Source organism: Stenella coeruleoalba (genome assembly GCF_951394435.1).
Source record: "Stenella coeruleoalba genome assembly, chromosome: 2".
NCBI classification, from domain to species: Eukaryota; Metazoa; Chordata; class Mammalia; order Artiodactyla; family Delphinidae; genus Stenella; species Stenella coeruleoalba.
Window position 1 is genome coordinate 135,631,252 of NC_137147.1, and position 22,095 is coordinate 135,653,346.

A 22,095-nucleotide genomic window follows, 5' to 3' on the forward strand; every position below is an offset into this window, starting at 1 on the left:
TAAAAATATTTTTCATAACACCTTGGAAAGATACAGAGACATCCTGTCTTCTTCCCGCTATAACATTACCTACAACATCATTGTTCTTAAAACCACCCATTTGTTCCTAGGAGGAGACCAAACGGCTCCTCCTAAATCTGAAAGATCATAAGACTTTCTGTATAACCATGCTCTACAGGTCACAGATAGTCTCATGAACTTGATTCCCCCCACAAGTTTCTAGAATAGGTAGGGCAGGAAGAACTATTTCCTCCAAGTTTCCAAATAAGGAAACAGAGGCTCTGAGGGCAAAGCCATCTCTGACATTCCCCGTCTGACTTGGAGTCCCCTCATAGGCACTTCGAAATAACCTATATTTTAAACACACTGTATGTTGCATTACTTTTAGAAGTTACTGGTAACACTTGCACATTCAATGCTCACAATGCAATAATAGTAGCAACACAAGATCTGCCCGATAGAAGGTCTGGGGCCCTCTTCTTTCATGGTCATCCCCTGCAGCCTTGGTGGCACTCAGAGTGCATCCAAGTCTTCATGGACTATATTATAGTAGCCTGTTAATGTATGCCAGCCCTATGTGTATGTTTATACATATATATTTTACGTATGTTTAATGTATCCCAGTTCCCATAAATTCTGCAGTCAAGTCCCACACGGTTCATATACTCCATGCTCTGTGCCTATATTTTACATCCTGTGGCATTGAACAGTACACTTTTTTATTTTTTCAATAAATTTATTTACTTTTGGCTGTGTTGTGTCTTCGTTGCTGAGCACGGGCTTTCTCTAGTCATGGCGAGTGGGGGCTACTCTTCGTTGCGGTGCACGGGCTTCTCATTGCGGTGGCTTCTCTTGTTGCGGAGCGTGGGATTTAGGGACGCAGGGGTCAGTAGTTGTGGCACGTGGGCTCAGTAGTTATGGCATGTGGGCTCTAGAGCGCAGGCTCAGTAGTTGTGGCGCATGGGCTTAGTTGCTCTGTGGCATGTGCTATCTTCCCCAACCAGGGCTCAAACCCGTGTCCCCTGCATTGGCAGGCAAATTCTTAACCACCGCACCACCAAGGGAAGTCCTTTGAACAGTACACTCTTAAAGGAAAATTAATCTAATTTTCCAAAGTGAAATTATCTCATAATATACTAAAGGCGCCCATTTCTTTTTTTATATATAAATTTGTTTATTTTATTTATTTGTTTATTTTTGGCTGCATTGGGTCTTTGTTGCTGTGCGCGGGCTTTCTCTGGTTGTGGTGAGCGGGGGCTACTCTTCGTTGTGGTGCGCGGGCTTTTCACTGCGGTGGCTTCTCTTGTTGCGGAGCATGGGCTCTAGACACGCGGGCTTCAGTAGTTGTGGCTCACGGGCTTAGCTGCTCCGTGGCTTGTGGCATCTTCCTGGACCAGGGCTTGAACCCATGTCCCCTTCATTGGCAGGTGGATCCTTAACCACTGCGCCACCAGGGAAGCCCAAGGCGCCCATTTCTAATTAAATATACATAGTGCCAAAAACTTTTCCCTCAGCATTTGTGTTTAATTAAATGTGAACATTAAAATGTTTGCCTGAATGAAAATTCAAAGTTCATGTATTTCAAAATGTTAAATTAACCTCAAATTACATGAGGTCAGAGCTAGGGATCCCTAAATCCCTCAGACAATGGTAACTAAATAGATCTATTTTATCTGCTCTTCAGCATGGAGACTGTGGTTGATTTTTCCTAACTTAGATTATCTCTACTATGGAAACACTAAAAATAAGTTGAACTGTAAGTACCAATCATATAGGGAAAGTATTTTTTAGTTCTAAGGCAAAATCTTCAAAATCACTGAACTCCTGTATTTTCTTTCCTATCTTTCAAATTTTATAACATAAAATCAATAAATTCATAAGTCACAATTGTGATTGCTCTTTCCCCAACTTGGCTGTATTTTTTACTTAGCAAATATTTACAGATCCAAGATGCCTATGGTACAGAAATAGTTTAAGTAATAAATCCATGCAATCTTTTCACTTTAAGGGTTTTTTTTTTTACTTTAAAATTTAAAACTTTCTCTGAGGTAATGCCTCTGTTTTTTAATCTTCACATTTGGTTTAACTCAAAAGCCAATTATCTGTCATCACATCAACCCTCCTATAACCATCCTATAATTGTTTAATTTCTGCCTGAATTTGCAAGGGTTTGTTTAAATATCAGCCTGGATTTTGAGTAATAAACATATATTACTATCTAACTAAGTAAGCCATCTTTTCCAATTTTTTTTTCTAGGATTCTATTCTATTCAGTGTTTAACAACCAGACTTTAAGTTAAAGTTAAATTTTGAGCTAGAATTTTCAGAATTTCTTAATACTGGGACATATTCTCTGGCCTAAATCAGACACGGATCTTACCAACAACTGTTCTATTAGTCAGTTGACACTCATATCTGTCTTTGATCCTCACACTGATTTAATTCTAAAAAGTATTCTTCCAACTAAAACCTGACTGGATAAGGCTCACAGTACTGCATAAGACCTGGGAATGTCAAGTTAATGTTTCACTTCCTGAAATGCATTCTACCTCCGAAGGAAAAGAGTGGTGCTTTCCTTCAGTCTGACTCAGAGTGGATCACCCAAAGCTAATTGTTGTAACACTTTTAGGCCATGGCTGTGTCTGAACCTCTGACAAGCCCTTCAGGTACAAGTGTATAGCCCACAAAAGAAAAATGCATCTCTGGAGGCTGAGATCTTCTCTCTTAAGGGAACCTGAAAGCCCAGGCTTGGTCTACCTTTCTTACTCGCCTCCTGGCTCTCCTGGATCAGGATGAAGGAACAGTGGAGTCTCTGTTCTTTCTTAATCTAAGTCCCTATTTTTCAGGCCTCCTCCTTCACTGTATTTTTTTTTCAATTGGGGTAAAACAGACATAACATCATCTTTACTATCTTTACCATTTTTAAGAGTACAGTTCAATACTGTTAGCAATACTCACATTGTTGTGCAACCTCCAGAACTTTTTCATCTTACAAAACTCAAAGTCTGTACCCATTAACCAATAACTCTCCATTTCTCCCTCCCTCCAGCCCCTAGCAACCGTCTTTTTGTGACTGGCTTATATCACTTAGCATAATGTCCTCAAGTTTCATCCATGTTGCAGCATGTGTCAGAATCTCCTTTTTTTTTTTTTTTAACGTCTTTACTGGAGTATAATTGCTTTACAATGGTGTGTTAGTTTCTGCTTTACAACAAAGTGAAGCAGCTATACATATACATATATCCCCATATCTCCTCCCTCTTGTGTCTCCCTCCCACCCTCCCTATCCCACTCCTCTAGGTCGTCACAAAGCACCGAGCTGATCTCCCTGTGCTATGTGGCTGCTTCCCACTAGCTATCTATTTTACGTTTGGTGGTGTATATATGTCCATGCCACTCTCTCACTTCGTCCCAGCTTACCCTTCCCCCTCCCCGTGTCCTCAAGTCCATTCTCTACGTCTGCGTCCTTATCCCTGTCCTACCCCTAGGTTCTTCAGAACCCTTTTTTTTTTTTTAGATTTTTCCTTCCTTTTAAAAGCCAAATGATATTCCATTGTACATATATACCATATTTTGTTTATCTGTTCATTGCTTGATAGACATTTAGGTTGCTTCTACCTTTTGACTATTGTGGATAATACTAAGGTGAATGTGAGTGTACAAATATCTCTTTGAGACTCTGCTTTGAATTCTTTTGGATATATACCCAGAACTGGTATTGCTGGATAATATGGTAATTCTATTTTTAATTTTTTGAGGAACCGCCGTACTGTTTTCCATAGCGGCTTGTACCATTCAACATTAGTGCACATACCTACATAATTTCTCCACATCCTTGCCAGCACTTATTTCCCCCCCGCTTTTTTAAAATAGCAGTCATCCTAATGGGTGTCAGTTGATATCTCGTAGTTCTGATTTGCACTTTCTTAATTATTAGTGATTTTGAGCATCTTTTCATATATTTGTTGGTCATTGTATATCTTCTTTGGAGAACTATCTATTCAGATCTTTTGCTCATTTTTAAAAATTGAATTATTTTTGTTGTTGAGTCATAGGAGCTCTTTATATATTCTGGATATTAAACTTCTATCAGATATATGGTTTGCAAATATTTTCTCCCATTCTGTAGGTTGCCTTTTCACTCTGGTTGTGTCCTTTGATGCACAGTAGTTTTAAAATTTGATGTAGTCCAAAATTTCTATTCTTACTTTTGTTGCCTGTGCTTTTGGTGTCATATCCAAGGAATCACTGCCAAATGCAAGGTCATGAAGCTTTCCCCCTGTTTCTTCTAGGAGTTTTATAGTTTTAGCATTTATGTTTACATTTGATCCATTTTCATTTAATTTTTGTATACAGTACAATGTAAGGGTCCAACTTCATTCTTTTGTATGTAGATGTCCAGCTTTCTTAGCAACATTTGTTTAAAAGACTGGCACTCTTGTCGAAAATCAATTGACCATATATGTGAGGGCTTATTTCTGGCCTTTCTATTCTACTCCATTGGTCTAAATGTCTCTCTTTATGCCAGTACCACACTTTGATTACTGTAGCTTTGTAGTAAGTTTTGAAATCAGTTAGACTGAGACCTCCAAAATTCTTTTTCCCCCCAAGATTATTTGGCTATTCAGGATCTCTTGAGAGATCTTAGGATCGATTTTTCTGTTTCTCAAGAAAATGCCACTGAAATTTTGATAGGTATTGCGTTAAATCTGTAGATTGCTTTGGGTAGTACTGACATCTAACAACATTAAGTCTTTCAATTCATGAACATAGGATGTCTTCCATTTATTTGTGTCTTCTTCAGTTTTCTTCAGCAATATTTTGTAGTTTTCAGGATACAAGTCTTTTGCAGCCTTGTTTAAATTTATTCCTAAGTATTTTATTCTTTTTGATGCTAAGTGAAATAGTTTTCTTAATTTCATTTTCAGATTGTTCATTGCTAGTCTATAGAAACACAACTGATTTTTTTGTTGATTTTTAAAAATAAATTTATTTATTTATTTTTGGCTGCGTTGGGTCTCTGTTGCTGTGTGCGGGCTTTCTCTAGTTGCAGTGAGCGGGGGCTACTCTTTGTTATGGTATGCGGGCTTCTCATTACGGTGGCTTCTCTTGCTGCGGAGCACGGCTCTAGGCCCGCAGGCTTCAGTAGTTCTGGCATGCGGGCTCAGTAGTTGTGGCTCGTGGGCTCTAGAGTGCAGGCTCAGTAGTTGTGGCACACAGGCTTAGCTACTCCATGGCATGTGGGATCTTCCCAGACCAGGGCTCAAACCCATGTCCCCTGCATTAGCAGGCAGATTCTTTTTTTTTAAAATAAATTTATTTATTTATATTTTTAATTTTTGGCTGCGTTGGGTCTTCGTTGCTGCGTGCAGGCTTTTCTAGTTGCGGCGAGTGGGAGCTACTCTTTGTTGTGGTGTGCGGGCTTCTCATTGCGGTGGCTTCTCTTGTTGAGGAGCATGGGCTCTACATGCACGGGCTTCAGCAGTTGTGGCTCGTGAGGTCTAGAGTGCAAGCTCAGTAGTTGTGGCACACAGGCTTAGCTGCTCTGCGGCACATGGAATCTTCCCGGGCCAGGGCTTGAACCCATGTCCCCTGCATTGGCAGGCAGATTCTTAACCACTGCGCCACCAGGGAAGTCCCTGTTGATTTTTTTAATAGGAGAACTTTGCTGAATTTGTTTCTTAGTTCTAATAGTTTTCTTTCGGAACTAAAGCCATACTTGGGCTTCCCTGGTGGCGCAGTGGTTGAGAGTCCGCCTGCCGATGCAGGGGACGTGGGTTCGTGCCCTGGTCCAGGAAGATCCCACATGCCGCAGAGCGGCTGGGCCCGTGAGCCATGGCCGCTGAGCCTGCGCGTCCGGAGCCTGTGCTCCGCAACGGGAAAGGCCACAACAGTGAGAGGCCCGCGTACTGCAAAAAAAAAAAAAAAAAAAAAAAAAAGCCCTACTTGATACTCATCAGATCTGATCAGGAGACTTTTTTTCCCCTGGATATTTTCTTCACTCATTTCCTAGTCTTCCTTGGATCCTTATGCTGCAGTCATCACTGAGAATGTCAGAGCATCAAATGCTGCCATCAATAGGATCTCCTGGGTTGGTATTTGGATGGAAAGGTGGACTGGTAATTTTAGGATGTGTCTGATGGTTGGTACCCCAATGCGATTTCTTGTCCCTGCACTGTTTCTACAATCATGATATCCCACCAACATGGAAGTGAGTGGTTGTGGGGGGCTTAGAAGCCAGAAACTTGGGACTCCTTTGGGCCAACTTGGGCAGAACCTTCTTTCTAGAACAGCATCTTGATACCTTTCCTGAGGAAGATGGCATGGACTGACTCTGACTCTGGGCTTCCAACCCCATCATTTGCTACCTTAGAATCCCTGTACGATCAGCTGCGCAAGACAGCTTTATGGAGATGAACCTCTAGGGTCCAAACAACTTGATTTGGGTTCAAAAAAGCATTTGGTAGAAGAGCAAGGAGTATACACAGGTGGCCATCATGAAAATGCAGTTACACCGTTCAACTGTGTGTCTTTCCAACTATGTCTCAACTCCACACTGATGCTATCTTCCAATTCCATCCACTCCAGGAAAGTTGAGCCTCCCAGTTTGAATTTCCATCTTTCTAGGGACCCACCCACCACTCATGGAATTATTTTATTCAGACATTTCCGACCCACCTCTTACAGAATCCTTTTCTACCAAACTGGTATAGTCTGACCTAGAGGATATTGCATTTTTTGGGCTAAATCCCATCATCTCCATCTCTCTGGGAGCATGCATCGGCCCTGAAAATCTTCAGGGGTGTGGATTTGCGGGCTACTCTCAGGAGTCTAGCCTGTAATTCTCTTTGACCAGGTCTCTTAAGAAACTTATCCCACCATTTCAGGATCATCTGATGCTTATATTCACTGTGACCCAGATCATCCTCCTGTCAAACACCATGAAGGTCCCTGTAAAGTGGCAAAGAGGACACCAGGATTCAAGGTGACAGCTGTGAAATGGGCAGCATAGAGATTAGCCCATAGCCCAACCTCATTTCAATTTCAAATTCTGTACAGCCCAGTAGTCTAGAACCATAGAGTCAGTGCCCTATCATGGAAATGGAAATTCTTAATTTGGGAGACTCTCACTGGAACAGAAGGATCAGAGAATTTCATGGTCTGTGACATGAGCTGTGACTGACCACCATCATCAGAAAAGAGCAGAAAGAGGAAGAGCAGATGAAGGATCAGACCACTGTTCACACAAACCTCTTTACTGTCCTGGGGGCTCCATCTCAGCCATGACCTCTCTCTTCCTACCTAGGGCTACCTGGATGCTGCTCCATGTGGCATGACAGCTTACCTAGGTGCTGTCATCATCTTGCAGACCCTACCCAATGTCACAGCTGCACGATAAATTAGGGCATCATGAAGCCCTGAGACTCTGGAGACCCTAGGATCTTCTCCAGCCCCTCCTGGGCCTCTTGTAGACGCATGGGCATAATTTAGTTTCATAGCTCAGAACAATAACAATCTCAGAGGGTTTGATTCCCTGACCAAATAGGGCCTGTCTTCCAATGTCAAGGCAAAGCCACCATCAGATTAGTCAAGAGAATCATGAAAGACCTTTCCTGACTTCTCAGGTTCCTGAAGAGAATGATCTCAGATGCCTCTTCATGCACCATGTGGAATTCTATTTTCTATCTTTTAAGTCAGTGGTTTACAAAGGACTTTCCTTGGAGCCCCCTCTAGGGAGTACCAGGGGAAGATGAAGCAAGAGGAACTCCAGCCCTCCTCCTACTTTTCTGCCTTTTCCAAGCAGTTCTACTTTTCTCTTACATTTTGAGCTTCATCCTAATATTTTTGTTAGAACAATGGATTTCACAGCTGTTTTAAAAGGTTAGGAAACCAGTGATCCATTCCAAGGGCACTATTCTGTGGCTAACCCTCCCAGGAGTGAAGTATACCCACTGCTTTGTACTCTCACCACAGATGGTTGGTACCTCTACTGGAATTCTGGCCACAAGTACATTATCTATCCTTTCCCCATCAGGATTTCTGGGCAGTAATCCTCTGGACAGAGGGCAGGATTCTGCTGAAACACACTCTGTCCCATGTAAGCCACAGCTCCTGCTCTCCATACAGACACAGCATTAACAGGCAGGCGACAGATACCAAGGTACCCAGGGCAGCCTAGGCTGAACCCCACAACATCCAGGTGAAATACGGACACACACACATAGCCTTGTTGGAGATTCCCTCCACTGCTAATTTCGGCCTTTTCACTTTCCTTTTCACTGTCACCCAGGCTTCAGTCTATGACCTTCACCAGCCTTGTTTCCTTTGCACTCAGGATCCAAGGACCCCCATCAGCCTGGCCAAGCTTGTCAAAGAGTGAAGGAGTTTGGGATGGGTTTTCTTGGGCTTCAGGATCTCAGAGGTGAAGTCTGAAGCCAGATTCCCACCCACTCTTTCTCTCCCAACTTGTATTACGCCGATGAAGCCCCATCTCAAAATCAGAGACTTACCTTGGTGCAGATGAGAGAGGCTTTGACAGCAGGACCTGTGGGCTGGGCTCCTCTATCACACACTCCTGGATAGTGCTCCTGAGGCCCGACTTGCTGGATGTGCAGCTAAGCCCTGGTTTCCAGCCCCAGCTCTCCAGCTTTCTCCAAGGTCACGGGGCCCAGCTTACGGCCCCTCTCTGGGCATCTCTACCATTCCCATAGGAAGGGTGGACACAGGGAAGGATCCTCAGGTGGCCATCCAGGTCTATAGGCAGAACCTGTTCTCCCATAGCATGAACACCTGGGGAGAGATCAAGGCAGGAAAACAGGGGAAGTCAGAGAGGAGGCAGCAGGGCTCAGTGAGGGCCCTGGAAGCTCACTGAGGGAATAAGGGAGGTAAGGAAAGGGGTCATGAGTTCAGTAAGCATAGTGAGCAAAATGCCAATGTTGGAGGATCAGGAACCCAAGCTTCCTGTTCTCTTTAGGCCTTTGGGAGGGGCATGCAGGTTGAGTTGGGTGCTGGAGTTGGGGATTCATCATTCCAGTGCTCATGGTCTGGGGTTGAGGCAGTGCAATGAGACAACTGCTTTCTGTGCTGTTTTTTTTGACCCAGAATCCTGGACTCTAGCCACTGCCATCAGGCTTATCAGGAGGGTGTACTTATCTTCTCCAGACCCAGTATGAATACAAGGACTCCTCTGAGGACTCCCCTCCCTTAACAGGGCTGAAATGGTCCAAAATAGCATTTCCCAGACTCTAAGAACAGAAAGGTCAAACATATAAAATGATGCATGTCGGGCTCTATCCAACCAAAAATATGGACTGAATCATTCCCACAAGAGCAACAATGAGTTCCAGGACCCAGGTTTTCCTGATGGAAATCTGGAGTTTCTCTCCTCCAGATCTGTCTGTAGGTCATCCTGCCCCTCAAAGAAACCCAACCTTGTGGCCCCAAGTGAGTAGGGCCTGCTCACTCACCTCTTCCCAGAGCCAGACCGTGGTTAACTACCTTCCTAGGCTACTCCTGTTACTCTGGGGAGCCCAAGAGGTCTTAGGGTTCCCAGGTGACTCCTGGATTTGTCCCCAGAGGACCGAAAACTGTTTGTGGGTATGCTGGGCAAGCAGCAGGGTGAGGAGGACGTCAGACGCCTGTTCCAGCCCTTTGGCCACATCGAGGAGTGCACCGTCTTGCGGAGCCCCGATGGCACCAGTAAAGGTGACTTGAGCTGACCCCTGGATTTCCTGATGACCCCGCCTCACTCCGGACCACATGACCCTTTGGCCTCTGTGACCTGAGCCACCTCTATCCTGCCCCAGGCTGTGCCTTTGTGAAGTTCGGGAGTCAAGGGGAAGCTCAGGCGGCCATCCAGAGTCTGCACGGCAGCCGGACCATGGCGGTGAGGGCGGGCGCCAGGGCCCGGGGTGAGACCAGGGGTCTGGGGACTGGCTCCTCTTCCCCACATGCCGGGGAAAGGGCCTGAGGAGCAAGGCCCTCGGCCCAGGGCCGGGGCTGAGGTCTAGACCCGTCCTTGCAGCCTTCCCTGCCTTACCCAGGGCGCCTCGTCCAGCCTCGTGGTCAAGCTGGCGGACACGGACCGCGAGCGCGCGCTGCGGCGGATGCAGCAGATGGCGGGCCAGCTGAGTGCCTTGCAGCCGGCGCCGCTGCCGCTGGGGGCCTGCGGAGCCTACACCACAGCTGTAAGTGCCTGGCCTGGCGGGCGCGGGCGGGCAGCGGGTGACGGGGGGTGGGGCGCCGGGGCAGATGCCCGCCGCTGGGCCCTCCACACCCGGCCTTCTTCCCTCCCAAAGATCCTGCAGCACCAGGCGGCCCTACTGGCGGCGGCGCAGGGCCCAGGCCTCGGCCCGGTGGCCGCAGTGGCGGCACAGATGCAGCACGTGGCGGCCTTCAGCCTGGTAGCCGCGCCGCTCTTGCCGGCTGCAGGTACTGCGCGCAGGGGGCGGGGCCCGCGGCGGGGGCGGGGCGAGGCGGGGCTGCGGTCTGACTCTTCCACTTCCTCGCCACCTGCAGCCAATTCCCCGCAGGGCGGCGGTCCCAGCACGCTTCCGGGTCTCCCGGCGCCCATCGGGGTCAATGGATTCGGCCCCCTGACCCCCCAGACCAACGGGCAACCTGGCTCGGACAGTCTCTACAATAACGGGCTCTCTCCTTACCCAGGTGGGCCCCCCCCCACCCGCTCCGCCCAAATCTCCCCCAAAATGGAGTGGGGAGCGGGGGTCTGGGGGGGGGCGGGTGGCAGGGCCTGGTCTCCTTGAGAAGGGACTCCTCCTCCTTCCCTGCTGCCTCTCACAGCCTCCCTCCACACTCCCTGCGTTCTCACCTTACCCTGCCCGCCCACCAGCCCACCTTCACTGTGGGCCTTGCGCCCCTCTCTCCCCAGCCCAGAGTCCCGGCGTGGCTGACCCCCTGCAGCAGGCCTACGCTGGGATGCACCACTACGCAGGTTTCACTTGGCGCTACGCGGCCTGGGGGGTTTGAAGGGCCCCAGAAAGTAATAGGGAGATTTGGGGGTGGGGGGGTTAGGCTCTGTGCTGAGGAGTCCGACCCTCCTTTCGCCCACCCTTGGACCCAGAACGACCTTTCTAGGGGTGAGGGTTACTGTGCACTGGCTGAGTTGGTCAAAGGTGGCCAGGCAGATGGGGCCCTGATTGGGGGTGGCTCCTGGGGGGTCACTGCCCACTCCCACCTCTGTCTCCAGCAGCCTATCCGTCGGCCTATGCCCCAGTGAGCACAACTTTTCCCCAGCAGCCTTCAGGCCTGCCCCAGCAGCAAAGAGAAGGTGAGGGACAGGGGTCTGGAGATCAGGGCCTGGTGGGGCTGGACTCAGGATTCCTCCCCTGAACCAGCCTGCTCCTGTTCCTGCAGGCCCCGAAGGCTGTAACCTCTTCATCTATCACCTGCCTCAGGAGTTTGGTGATGCAGAACTCATCCAGACATTCCTGCCCTTTGGAGCCGTTGTCTCTGCCAAAGTCTTTGTGGATCGAGCCACCAACCAGAGCAAGTGTTTCGGTGAGCTGAGCCCCATCCCTAGGCCTCTCCCACTCCCAACTTCGAGATTCCTTACAGACCCTAAGACTGTACCTCCGGAAGTCAGTGACTCCTAGAAACTGAGTGTATAGCGCTCAACAGAGTCACAGACCAGTGATGAGGCTAAGCCCAGACAAGGGACAAGTCTATTTCAGGTTCACCTGGGAAGGTCAGGTGTCTGGTAGATCTTCAACCAGGTTAGGCTTTAGAGTCTAGCCAGGGCAGGTGGAGTCTGGGTCTGGGACCAGAGATCCCCTCCAACTGCAATTCAGAGGACCAGAATGGGGGCTGTGGAGAGAGAGAGTTTTCCCACGCCAGGGAAAGACAGGGAAACACCCCATCAACACACTACCTGCCTCCCCAATACACACACTCAGAATTACCTCCTGTCCTTCCAAGAATCACACGTTTAGGAAACTCAGGCCACTTGCCTGTGTAAGTACGAGCATGTGTCCGTGTGTGTGCACACATGCAAACACTGGAGGGTGGAGGAGTACTGATTGATGGAACTGGCCTGAGGGGGCAAGGAGAAGGGGCTGGTCATAGAGAAAGGAGGCCCTGCCACGCAGAGTTCCCAGCTAACCTCTCTGCACACACCCTCCAGGGTTTGTTAGCTTTGACAATCCAACCAGTGCCCAGACAGCTATTCAGGCCATGAATGGCTTTCAGATTGGCATGAAGAGGCTCAAGGTCCAGCTAAAGAGGCCCAAGGATGCCAACCGGCCTTACTGATCTACTCTCACTGACCAGCCACAGAAAGGTGAGTCCTTAGTGGACCCCCGGCAGATGGGGCCTGAGTGATGGAGGCGCTCCCAGCTTTGATATTCCTTTTGGGATGCTGGGGGCACCGGCCCCTGAAAAAGTCTGGGAGAGAAGAGCCAGGAGTTAGGAGGAATCCTCAGTCTGAGGCTGTGTTTTTCCTTCAGTCTAAGGACTGAGATAAATTAGACAAAATTCCTGCCCCCACAGTCTGGGAGAGACAATTACAGTAAGATCCAACCAGTTCGTTCCACTCCAGAGGTAGCCACAGGGGACCATAGTAGAGAATTCCTGTGTGGGGAGGGCAGGGGGGTGGAGAACGAGACTAGAAAAGTAGGTTTGTGCTAGCTTGTGAAGGGTTTTAAAGGCCATGAGTTTGGACTTTATCCTGAAGATGGTAGAGGACCACTGAGGAGTTTAAGCAAAGAAGGGACAGGATGTAAGGGCTGGGATAATGGCAGTGAACTTGGAGATGAGGAGAGAAGCAAATACACTGAAGATGCAGGATCTACAGGGTGTGGTGGTGATGGGGAGGGCTATGACAAGCTCTCAGGTTTCTGGCAGGGCCGGCTGCCTGCGACTTTTAGAGATTGCTGTCTCAGAAGATCCACAGGACCCTGCCTCACTTGAACTGCCCCCAGGGAGCACTCTGGAGGGGGTGCTGGGCTGAGGTCATCTGCCCAGGACCCAGGGTCTGGCTTCAGTGGAAGCCTGAGGTCCAGCCACTCACCTGTCACGGATAGGGCAAGCTGCTCTTCTTGTCTTGCCCTCCAGAGTGATTTTTTCCTTTTTTTCCCTTTCTCTCTCCTTATCAATTAATACCCAACATTGGAAACTGAAGAGTGAGAAGAAAGGAAAAGAAAAGCACAGAAATGCTTGAGCAGCCCTTCCTGAAGGAGCGGCCACAGATGGAGGTGGACCCAAGGCCAGTGCCTGGGCTCAGGCCACTTTAAGGATTGTTTTCACCAAGCGGGTTGTTCTGTGCCTGTGATGTAGAGCTCAGGCTGGCAAAGCAGCTGGGGCTGGCTGAGGAGTGACTGTCTAGGGGAACCAGCAGAGGGCCTTGGGGGGTGCCAAGGGCTTCTCCACAAGGGAAGCCCAGATTTACTTCTTTCAAAATCATATCATTCCTTAGAGTTTAGGGACCAAAGGACTATTGCTTTTTAAAGAACTATATATATATATATATATATATATATATATATATATATATATATATATATATAAATTAAAACAAAGAAACAAAAAAATCACAAGAGAAACAAAAAGGACAGTATAGAGTCTAATAAAAGCTGCCTTTAAATATCCCTAGGAGGCAGGGTGAAGGAGACCCTTGAAGGCCCCAGCCTAGGCAGAGGAAGGCTGTGGAAAGATGGTTCTGTGTCTCATTCCCTCTTAACGCCCCCCACCTCCACCCCACCACCTTTTAAAAATAATGAAGGACTTGAGGTCTGGGCTCATATGCAGGTGACAAGAGAGTTATTGAAGCAGTGAACCCACAGTTCCCAAACTCAGAGAGCATCCACGAAGAGGCCTCAAGGAGGAGCTCTGGCCTGCCCTGCTCTTTGCCACCCCGAAAAACCCCTTAAGCCAGCAGGGGTGGGAACCTGCCTTTCCTTCTTGACAGCCTTTCCCGTGGAACCACTGCTTCCTCAGGCAGGAAGAAAGGGAGTTTGGACTGCCCCAGCCTTTCCCTTCCCCATCCAGTTAGACAGAGGCCCTGCCTTTGGCTGAGCCGAGACACCTCCTGTTTCCCCTCACCTTGAGCCAGCCCCAGTGTCCCCTTGCTCCAGACCACCTTCTGTCTCTAAGTTTGCCCACCGGTAAAGTAGATTCAGGATATATGTAGAGGGCTGTGACAACAGACTTGGAAGGTTCGCTACTGTATATACTGCCATTGAGAAGGGGATAATTTTCAATTATGTAGAAGCTTCAGAATTTAGAGGTCCCTCTTTACCCAGGACCTGGGAGGGAAGTAGATGTTTTGCCAAAATACTTCATCATTCCTTTAAAAACTACATCTTTCCTATGCAAGAGTGTCTCAATGTGCTTATCCAAGGTGCTTCTAGATGGTGAGCAGTGTTCAGCTTAGAAGTGGTGTGTGCTCTGTCTGTCTGTCTTTGTCTGTCTGTTGTATACAGTGGGTACCATATAAAGCTGATCGATGGTGGTGCTTCCTGCCTGCTTCTGTGAGATGGGCAAAAGATTCAGCTTAGAGCACCATGACTCACTTGCCTTGGTCAGCCTTTCCTGGGCCTGCAGGGCCTTGCACATAACTTTTCCTAGGAGGATAATTTTCCCTCTACCCCACAGACCTGGATCAAACTAGTCTGGGGCCCCAGCTGTGTGGTGGGCACTCTGGTCCCTAGATGTTGCTGAGACTGGAGGCCTCTGATCTGATATCACATCAGACAATAAAGCATGTGGGGGCGGGGGCAGCGGGTTCCTCCTTAATAAGAGTTTCTAAGAAAATTTGTTCCCACCTGTTCCTCTGTCTTTGACTCGTTTTTGGAGGGAATGGAATGAAAAATAACATTGCCAGGTAAGGTGTGGTAGTTCACAGGGCTGACACGTAGACTGACCACCCTGGACACAGATGGGAATGTTAACACCTGCACATTCAAACAGCTGTTCACATGGAGGCATAGAGACCCGTCACTGCTAGGTGCTAAGCCCTCAGAGTTGGGGGAAGGACGGTCCGATAATGTAGTGATAATGGAGGGCCCCAGAGAGTCTGTGATAGCAAGAAGAGTACCGAATTCAGACTTGACTGGTAAGGCAGGTCAGAGAAAGGTTTACTGAAGAAGATGAAGGAGGGGAAGGGCCTTCGAGAATGAACTGGCACATATGCACAAAGCCATTTGGACAGCCGCATCATGCTGATAAATTATTAGCAAGAAATCATAATGATTACCGTTTATTCAGTGCCAATTATGGGGCAGACAGTGGGCACCAAGATAAGACCCTTTCCCATTTCTAACTCTACCCTGAACCTTAACTCAACAAGTCATGTCAAGACACAAACCAAAATGGCATTTGAAGTGTCTTGTTTCATGGTTAGGGGCTGGCAGACCATGTATAAATGCTGCAGAGGTTGGCAGGATCTAGATCAGGGGTCGGCAAACTATGGCCTGTGGGCAAATCTGGCCTACAGCCTGCTTTTTGTATGGCCTACAAATAATGTTTTTTTACATTTTTAAAGGGCTGTAAAGATAAAACAAAAAAGAATATGAGACAGAGACCATATGTGGCCCACAAAGCCTAAAAGATTTATCTGATCCTTTAGATAAAATGTTTGCTGATCCCTATAAGCTCATGGAAGACGTGTATAATGTCTAATGAGTTTAAGCAACAATGGTGTTTGTGTCTCTGTTGTGTGTGCATGTGTTAGTCCAAATCCTTTCAGCTGCAAGTGTCAAAAACCCAACTCAAACATGTTTAAGCCAATAGGAAATTAGTTGGCTTACTTAATTGATAAATCAAAGGATGTATCTACCTTTAGGCATGGCTTGATCTAGGGGTTCAAATGATGATGTCTCCATCTCTCGGCTCTGCTCCCTTCTACTTAGTGGCCTCGCTACTTCCAGCTCTAAAGACCTTGGGAGGACTTTGGCCAGAATGGACATGTGGCTACCTCTAGGGTGGAAGAGTAGGCCACCGTAATTGACAACTTCACAAGGACTGTGTGGAGGGGAGAACTGGGTCTTCAAAAGAAGGGATGATGGGCAGATAAGCAATTTGCATCCACAGTATTCCTCCCCTTTATTGTTCACCTTCCACCTATACTTTTCTTGACAAACATACACTTTCAAAAATGTGCTTGCCTAACAATGCAATGTTCCTAGGCTCAACAAAAAACAGTCACCCACTTCTGAATAGGAGACAAAACAGAATCATGCCCAGTTGCTTTATTGAGCCCTCAGTCCAGGGTCCCTTTGTGATGTGCAATTCTTGATCAGGTCTGGATATAATTTCTTGTGATTTTGCAATCTCTGGCTTAAAGATAAATTTAGCTACCCCTACATAACCAATATGGAGAGAAATAGGGTAACCATTTAAAAAAAAAGCCAAAAAAACCCTTCCATTTGGAATAGGGGAGAAGAGAAAACAATGGTCACTAATCTATAGCATATAGCACATCCTTCTGGACAGTGGAGCAAGTTTCTTCATCAACAAAACTAATTGCTCTTGGTCCTTTCCACTGGGAAATATCTCCCTCCTTTATGGACAGCCCTGAGAAGATACCTCTTCTGTAATTGAATCATCCACCATCCCTTTAGACATGGGTTTGGACCTAAAGATTGCCTTAGAGATTATGCTTTCCCAGACCCCCGATCGCCTGGTGAGGATTCTCTGGACAATTCCTTTCAAACCAAGTGATTTGATTCCTGGGCTCTCTGTGAGCTAGTAACCATCATGAAGAATCTTGCTGAGTTCTTGTCCTTGAGTCTGGATCTGGCCCTTGTGGTTTCTGTCTCTTAGCAACAGGTCACACTTGGCCCATTCCCCTCCCCCTCAGCTTCATGGTTTCCACGATAGCCTGTCTGTGATAATAAGTCAACCTTAATCTGCTCAGTGCCCTCAGAGAGAGATTACCTATATAACACTTGGCTGGCTCACGCTCCAGTGACCCTGACTAGATAGTCAAAATCCCTAAGTGGTACTGGCTCCTAGGTCTCAGCCCCAAGGCAATGCTTAGGACAGGAGTGAGGCAACCACACAAGCACTCATTCTGGACAATCTGCAGCTTGCTCCACTCCTCGCCCTCTGGCTATGGTCCATTATTACACTAAGGCCATGTCACCAAAGCACTCTTGAGTCTGTCAGTGGACATTGAATTGGGGGGCCCTCTGAGAACTTGTTTAACTTGGGGACTGTGGGCAGAGTCTTCAGCCTTCAGGAGGGCCCCCGGAATTTCTCTCTGTCTCTCTGGATGCAACCTGGGTGTCTTGGATACAGAGAGAAAAGACCTTTGGTCTGAGATAGGACTGACAACCTCTGATCTCAGAGCAGCTCTGGATCTACTGTGTGCTCTGACCAGACCTGGGGTCTCACCTCTGCCTCAGTGGGACAGAACATGCATGTAATACCCTCCAAAAGAGGATACTAAGGTCAGGGAGGTCACAGAATCTCTCTTTATCTTTTCCAGCTTTGTTTGCAATCTTTGGCATCCACTGTCCTCACTGTACCTGCCTTCACTGTGACACAGCCAAATCCAGCAGGGATTCAGAGGCTGTCTTGGGCCTGTGCGCCTCCCTCAGCCAGTATATTTGCTCAAGCATGTTACACAGTCCTGTGTTCTTTGGGAGAACCAATGAAGGAATAAACCTCATGGGCTCAGGAAGCTCAGAGCCAAAGCGGATTCTGTAGCTGCCCTTCGAGCTTGAGCCACGTGAGGTCCACAAAGAGTTGACCAAGTCTGCGCCAAGTGCAAACTCAGAGAGGGTGGAGAGCTACTCTTTTTCTCCCCAACCCCGCTTCAGACACTGCCATCACAGTATGGCAGGCTGGGCTGATCAGAGCCTTTGATTGGCCGTCTGTAGAGGGGACTTTGAACTTCCATGCTCTAGCCTGCTGCCCTCTAGTGGCCTAAGAGCACAGAGACCCAGAAGGCAGAGCAAGCTGCAAGCCTGGGTTTGACTCTTCCAAAGGTAAGTCTTACGTACCCAGGAGAAAATGCAGGGAACCACAGAAAGAGCCTGAGAAAATTAGCCTCAGCTTCTTCTAGGGAGTATGCCAGAAATGGGCTGACCCTGCATCCTTGCCACCGGGCCTCTGACAGGAATCCAGCAGCCTGGGCTGGATTTCCTGCACGTGAGCAGGAAACATCAGTTGCGCCCTCAGGACCTTCTTGCTACCCCACTGTTGGGACTCAGTGTTGGGATGGGGGCTTTGACAGCAGCTCCAGATCTTAACGCAAGTGCTCTAGAAAGCAGACTCTGAGGCAAGGATTAAAGTAAAGTGCTCACACCCTTTGGGGAGACGGAAGCCCAGGATAATGAGAGGGGAGAAGAGACATGTGGCAGGGGAGAAAGATGTGAAGCAATACAAGACAACATACTACTGCGGTGGCCACTGTTTCACATGAGCTGTGAGGAGAGAACAGGTGACTTGACAGGACTGTTTGCTAAAGCACATGGTGTTTGCAGGGAGAAACTGCACCTTAGAACCGTTCACCAGGAGGAGAATTGAGAGGGAATTTTCCCATCTGTTCCCCTCTCATCTCCTGTTTTCTACTGGCCAAGGTGCACTTCACGGAGAGCTAACTCCACTGCATTTCTGAGTTGCATCACCCTCTGGGTGTCTGCTTGGGAGGTTAGATCCCATGCCTTCCATGTGGCATTTCTACCACAAATGTGGAAGTGGAGGGGCTACTTGGCACGGGTGGGGTGCCAACCAAGAGAAAGAAAGACGGAGGTGGCCCAGGAAGCCCAGAAAGGTGCATGAGGGTTGTGACCAATACGTTTCACTCTCTCCCACAGGATTCACAGCCAGGGTCCCCAGGCACCAGAACCCCCAGGACTGTCTGAATTTTAAGTAAAATAAACATTATTTAATTTGGGAGAAAAAAGATGCATTCAGGTGTGGCTCGGAGCATCAGGCTTTTTCTCTAGAACTTCCCAGGCCCTAAGCTTCAGTATCTCCTGCTTGATGTCCCACCTCTCTGCCTTTGTTCTCACTCATTTTAGTTTGGGGTAGAGGATCTGGCTTTTATAATCTGTAAGACACATGATTATCTGACCCTTGGCAGTCTAGCTAGTAGGCCAAAGGCAATAAAGGCAACTCTAAACAAAGCTGCATATGGTCTGGTTCTGCCAGCATGGAAGCAAGCTGAACTGCAGTTCCTTGCTAGAAATCTTGCGAGAGGCCAGCATACGCCAACATCCAGACATTTGTCCAGTGTGTCCCTGGAGTCTCCATCTAGGATGGGTGCCTGACCCAAAGCTCCACATAAAATAGAAGATCATGGGGCTTCCCTGGTGGCGCAGTGGTTGAGAGTCCGCCTACCGATGCAGGGGACATGGGTTCGTGCCCCGGTCCGGGAAGATCCCACATGCCGCGGAGTGGCTAGGCCCGTGAGCCATGGCCGCTGAGCCTGCGCGTCCGGAGCCTGTGCTCTCAACGGGAGAGGTGGCAACAGTGAGAGGCCCGCGTACCACAAAAAAAAAAAAAAAAAAAAGATCATGTAACCAGCTGACCTGATACCACGTAACAGGGATTTCTAACTTCCCACTCAAGGATGGGCAGATCCCCACACCGCCTCCACTTCACTTCAGTTCCACCAGGTATACATTCTAGAGTCTGTTGATTGCACACACCATTCCATTTGTGTATCAGGTCTGGTTTAATTTCAAGCGACAGGAATGAACCCAAACCAGCTTATGCAAGAAGGGAGCTGAGAAGTGTAGTGCTATTACCAACCAGGCAGGGCTGAATTCAAGGGCTCAAACAAATGTCATCAGACCTCTCTCACTTCATCTCTCAGGGCTCTGCTTATCTTCGTTCCTTGTCCCCTTCTCTTTCCTGCCATAAATATACGTTCTCCCTGTGATAGAGAGCTGGGTGCCAGCAGCTTCAATCTCATCTGCTCCTGGCACCATGGCCTCAAAAGCAAGAGAGTTTAAGGGGAAGGTTATGATTGGCTCTGCTTAGGTGACAAACCCTTACCTGAACTAATCACTTTGGCCAGGGGGATGGAGTCTCCTGCCTGGCCTGATGGGTCATGTATCCACCTCTGGGTGGTGGAAAATGGAAGGGAGCAGAGGTGGCACTGTGACTGTCAGCCCCACTAAGTAGCCATAGAATGTAAAGACGTGTCCTGCGTGGTCTGTAAAAACATGTAGTTTGACCTGGCTGGAGCGTAGAATGCAGGTGAGGGAGGGCTGAGAGTCAGTTAGGAGCCACAGCCATAGAAGGGGTACATATTTTATCCTGGAGGTGGTAAGGAGCCATTGAAGAATTTTAACAGAGGAATGACATGATCAGCTTTGGGTTTTAGAAAGATTCCCCTAGGCAGCTAAGTGGAGAAGAGATCAGAAGAGTTGATACTGGGCTAGTTAGGAGGCTAGTACAATGGTTCTGGTGAAGAAGAGTAGAAATATAAAAGAGGGATTGATTTAAGATTTAATAACAGGTAAAATTTGTTCTGTTCACACGAGGGTGGGAGAAGTCTAAGATGTTTTCCTCTCAGGGTTCCGGCTGAACAAGTCATAGGTGCTATTTACTAAGCTAGGGTCATGAAAAAAATGCAGATTGAGAGGAAGAAGAAGAGTTTGCCTGTGAGACATACAAGTGGAGTTGTCTAAAAGGCAACTTGAAATGCAAGAGGTAAAGGATGGAGATGTATATTCGGGAGTCCCAGTCACCTGCAGTCAGTGTGTCACACGGGACGATTTAAACAGAAAAGCCACTTTTTTCTTTTAGTGCTAGCAAAGAACTATAAACACTTTTCCTGTGTAAGTGTTCTCATTTACCCCTCTCTCATTCTAAGAAAAAGATTTCCCAGGCTTATTATTTTTTGTTTTTGGTTTTTTTGGTAACATATACATGTATCTATTCTTCTTCAAATTCTAGAAAAGCCGTCTCTTGAAACGGCACTGGGTGGGTCACGGGATTGCCAAGCAGGACATGCAAGCTTGAAAAACAACTGGGAACAATGGGAGGCCAGTCCACCAGAGCAAAAGCCAAAATCAGATGTCAGACCAGCACCGTGAGAATATTGCCACTGTCATCACCATTGGACACTGGATGTCACCACCACCAGTACCCATACCACTACAGCCCCCAAGCACAGGATAGAGCTGATTGCACTGTGGCCACTGCCACCAGGATGAATTCTCCATGGTTCTATTTCTCTGAATCATTTACTCCAGGATCTACTTTTCTGGGGGCTACTTGGCCAAGCTTAGGTCACATACCTCTGTCTTAGATGCCAAAAAGCTGGGAAAGCAAAGACCCAACCTTTTCAATATCTGTCATGGAAGGTGGGCTCTGCTTACCTCCAAGACCTGTAACACAGGAAGGTGAATCAGATTCTGGGAAGTCACTGGAAAGAGTGATGAAATGAGAAATGGGTGTTGACTGAACTGTTTTTTAAAAATTATTATTATTTAAATGATGAATGACAGAAAAGGAGTCTATTAAGGAAGTTGTGAAAGAGCCACGTGAGGTTTAGGAAGAAGCTGGAAGAACATAGCCCATAGGAGCCAACAGAGGAAAGGGATGCAGGGACTGCTGATCAACGATGCCAACTGACATCAATGGTCAAATCAGTTGAGCCTGGAATTTTCCAGTGGGTTCGGCAGCTCGGAAGTCATCTGTTACTTTGGTGAAAGTATTTTCAGTAGAGATTTGGGGGAGAGGTAAGATGGCACTAGATTTAAGGAACACATGGGAGGTAAGGAAGTAGAGATGGAGAGTGTAAACCACTCCCTAGAAGCTTGGTTGAAGGCAAGAAAAAGTGTGTAATAATCAGTAATGTGTGGGATTAAAATTGGATTTTTTTTTTTTAGGTTGGGCTAGTTGATCAAGTTTATATGTGGAGATCAAAGAGTAGGAGAGAGGAAAAAGTTGACTATCCATGAAAGAGAGATGAAAATAAAGGATCAAATTTCCTGAAGAGACAAAGGGAGTGAAAAACAAATTGCAGTGAAACGATTAAGCTTGGATTTGAAGGGAGACCTCACTACCTCTGAGAAAGAAAGGGAGGGAGAGATTCAAATGCTTGGAGGGGGCTGAACATTAAAGCAGTTTCCTCCCCGTTGCCTTTATTTTCTCTGTGAAGCAGAAGGGGGGATGGTG

At 47.5% G+C, this 22,095-nt stretch overlaps 1 protein-coding gene across 1 annotated transcript in view; it reads left to right on the plus strand.

The window, feature by feature from the left end:
• The window catches only part of CELF6 (CUGBP Elav-like family member 6), a 30,833-nt gene extending 17,391 nt beyond the window's left edge, over positions 1-13,442 (plus strand). Inside the window, 9 exon segments of the mRNA XM_079912274.1 lie at positions 9,577-9,705; positions 9,807-9,886; positions 10,044-10,187; positions 10,299-10,665; positions 10,889-10,951; positions 11,207-11,287; positions 11,374-11,517; positions 12,140-12,295; positions 13,136-13,442. Of these exon segments, the coding sequence (XP_079768400.1) occupies positions 9,577-9,705; positions 9,807-9,886; positions 10,044-10,187; positions 10,299-10,665; positions 10,889-10,951; positions 11,207-11,287; positions 11,374-11,517; positions 12,140-12,267 (1,136 nt within the window). The 3' untranslated portion in view covers positions 12,268-12,295; positions 13,136-13,442.
• Positions 13,443-22,095: the final 8,653 nt, after the last annotated feature.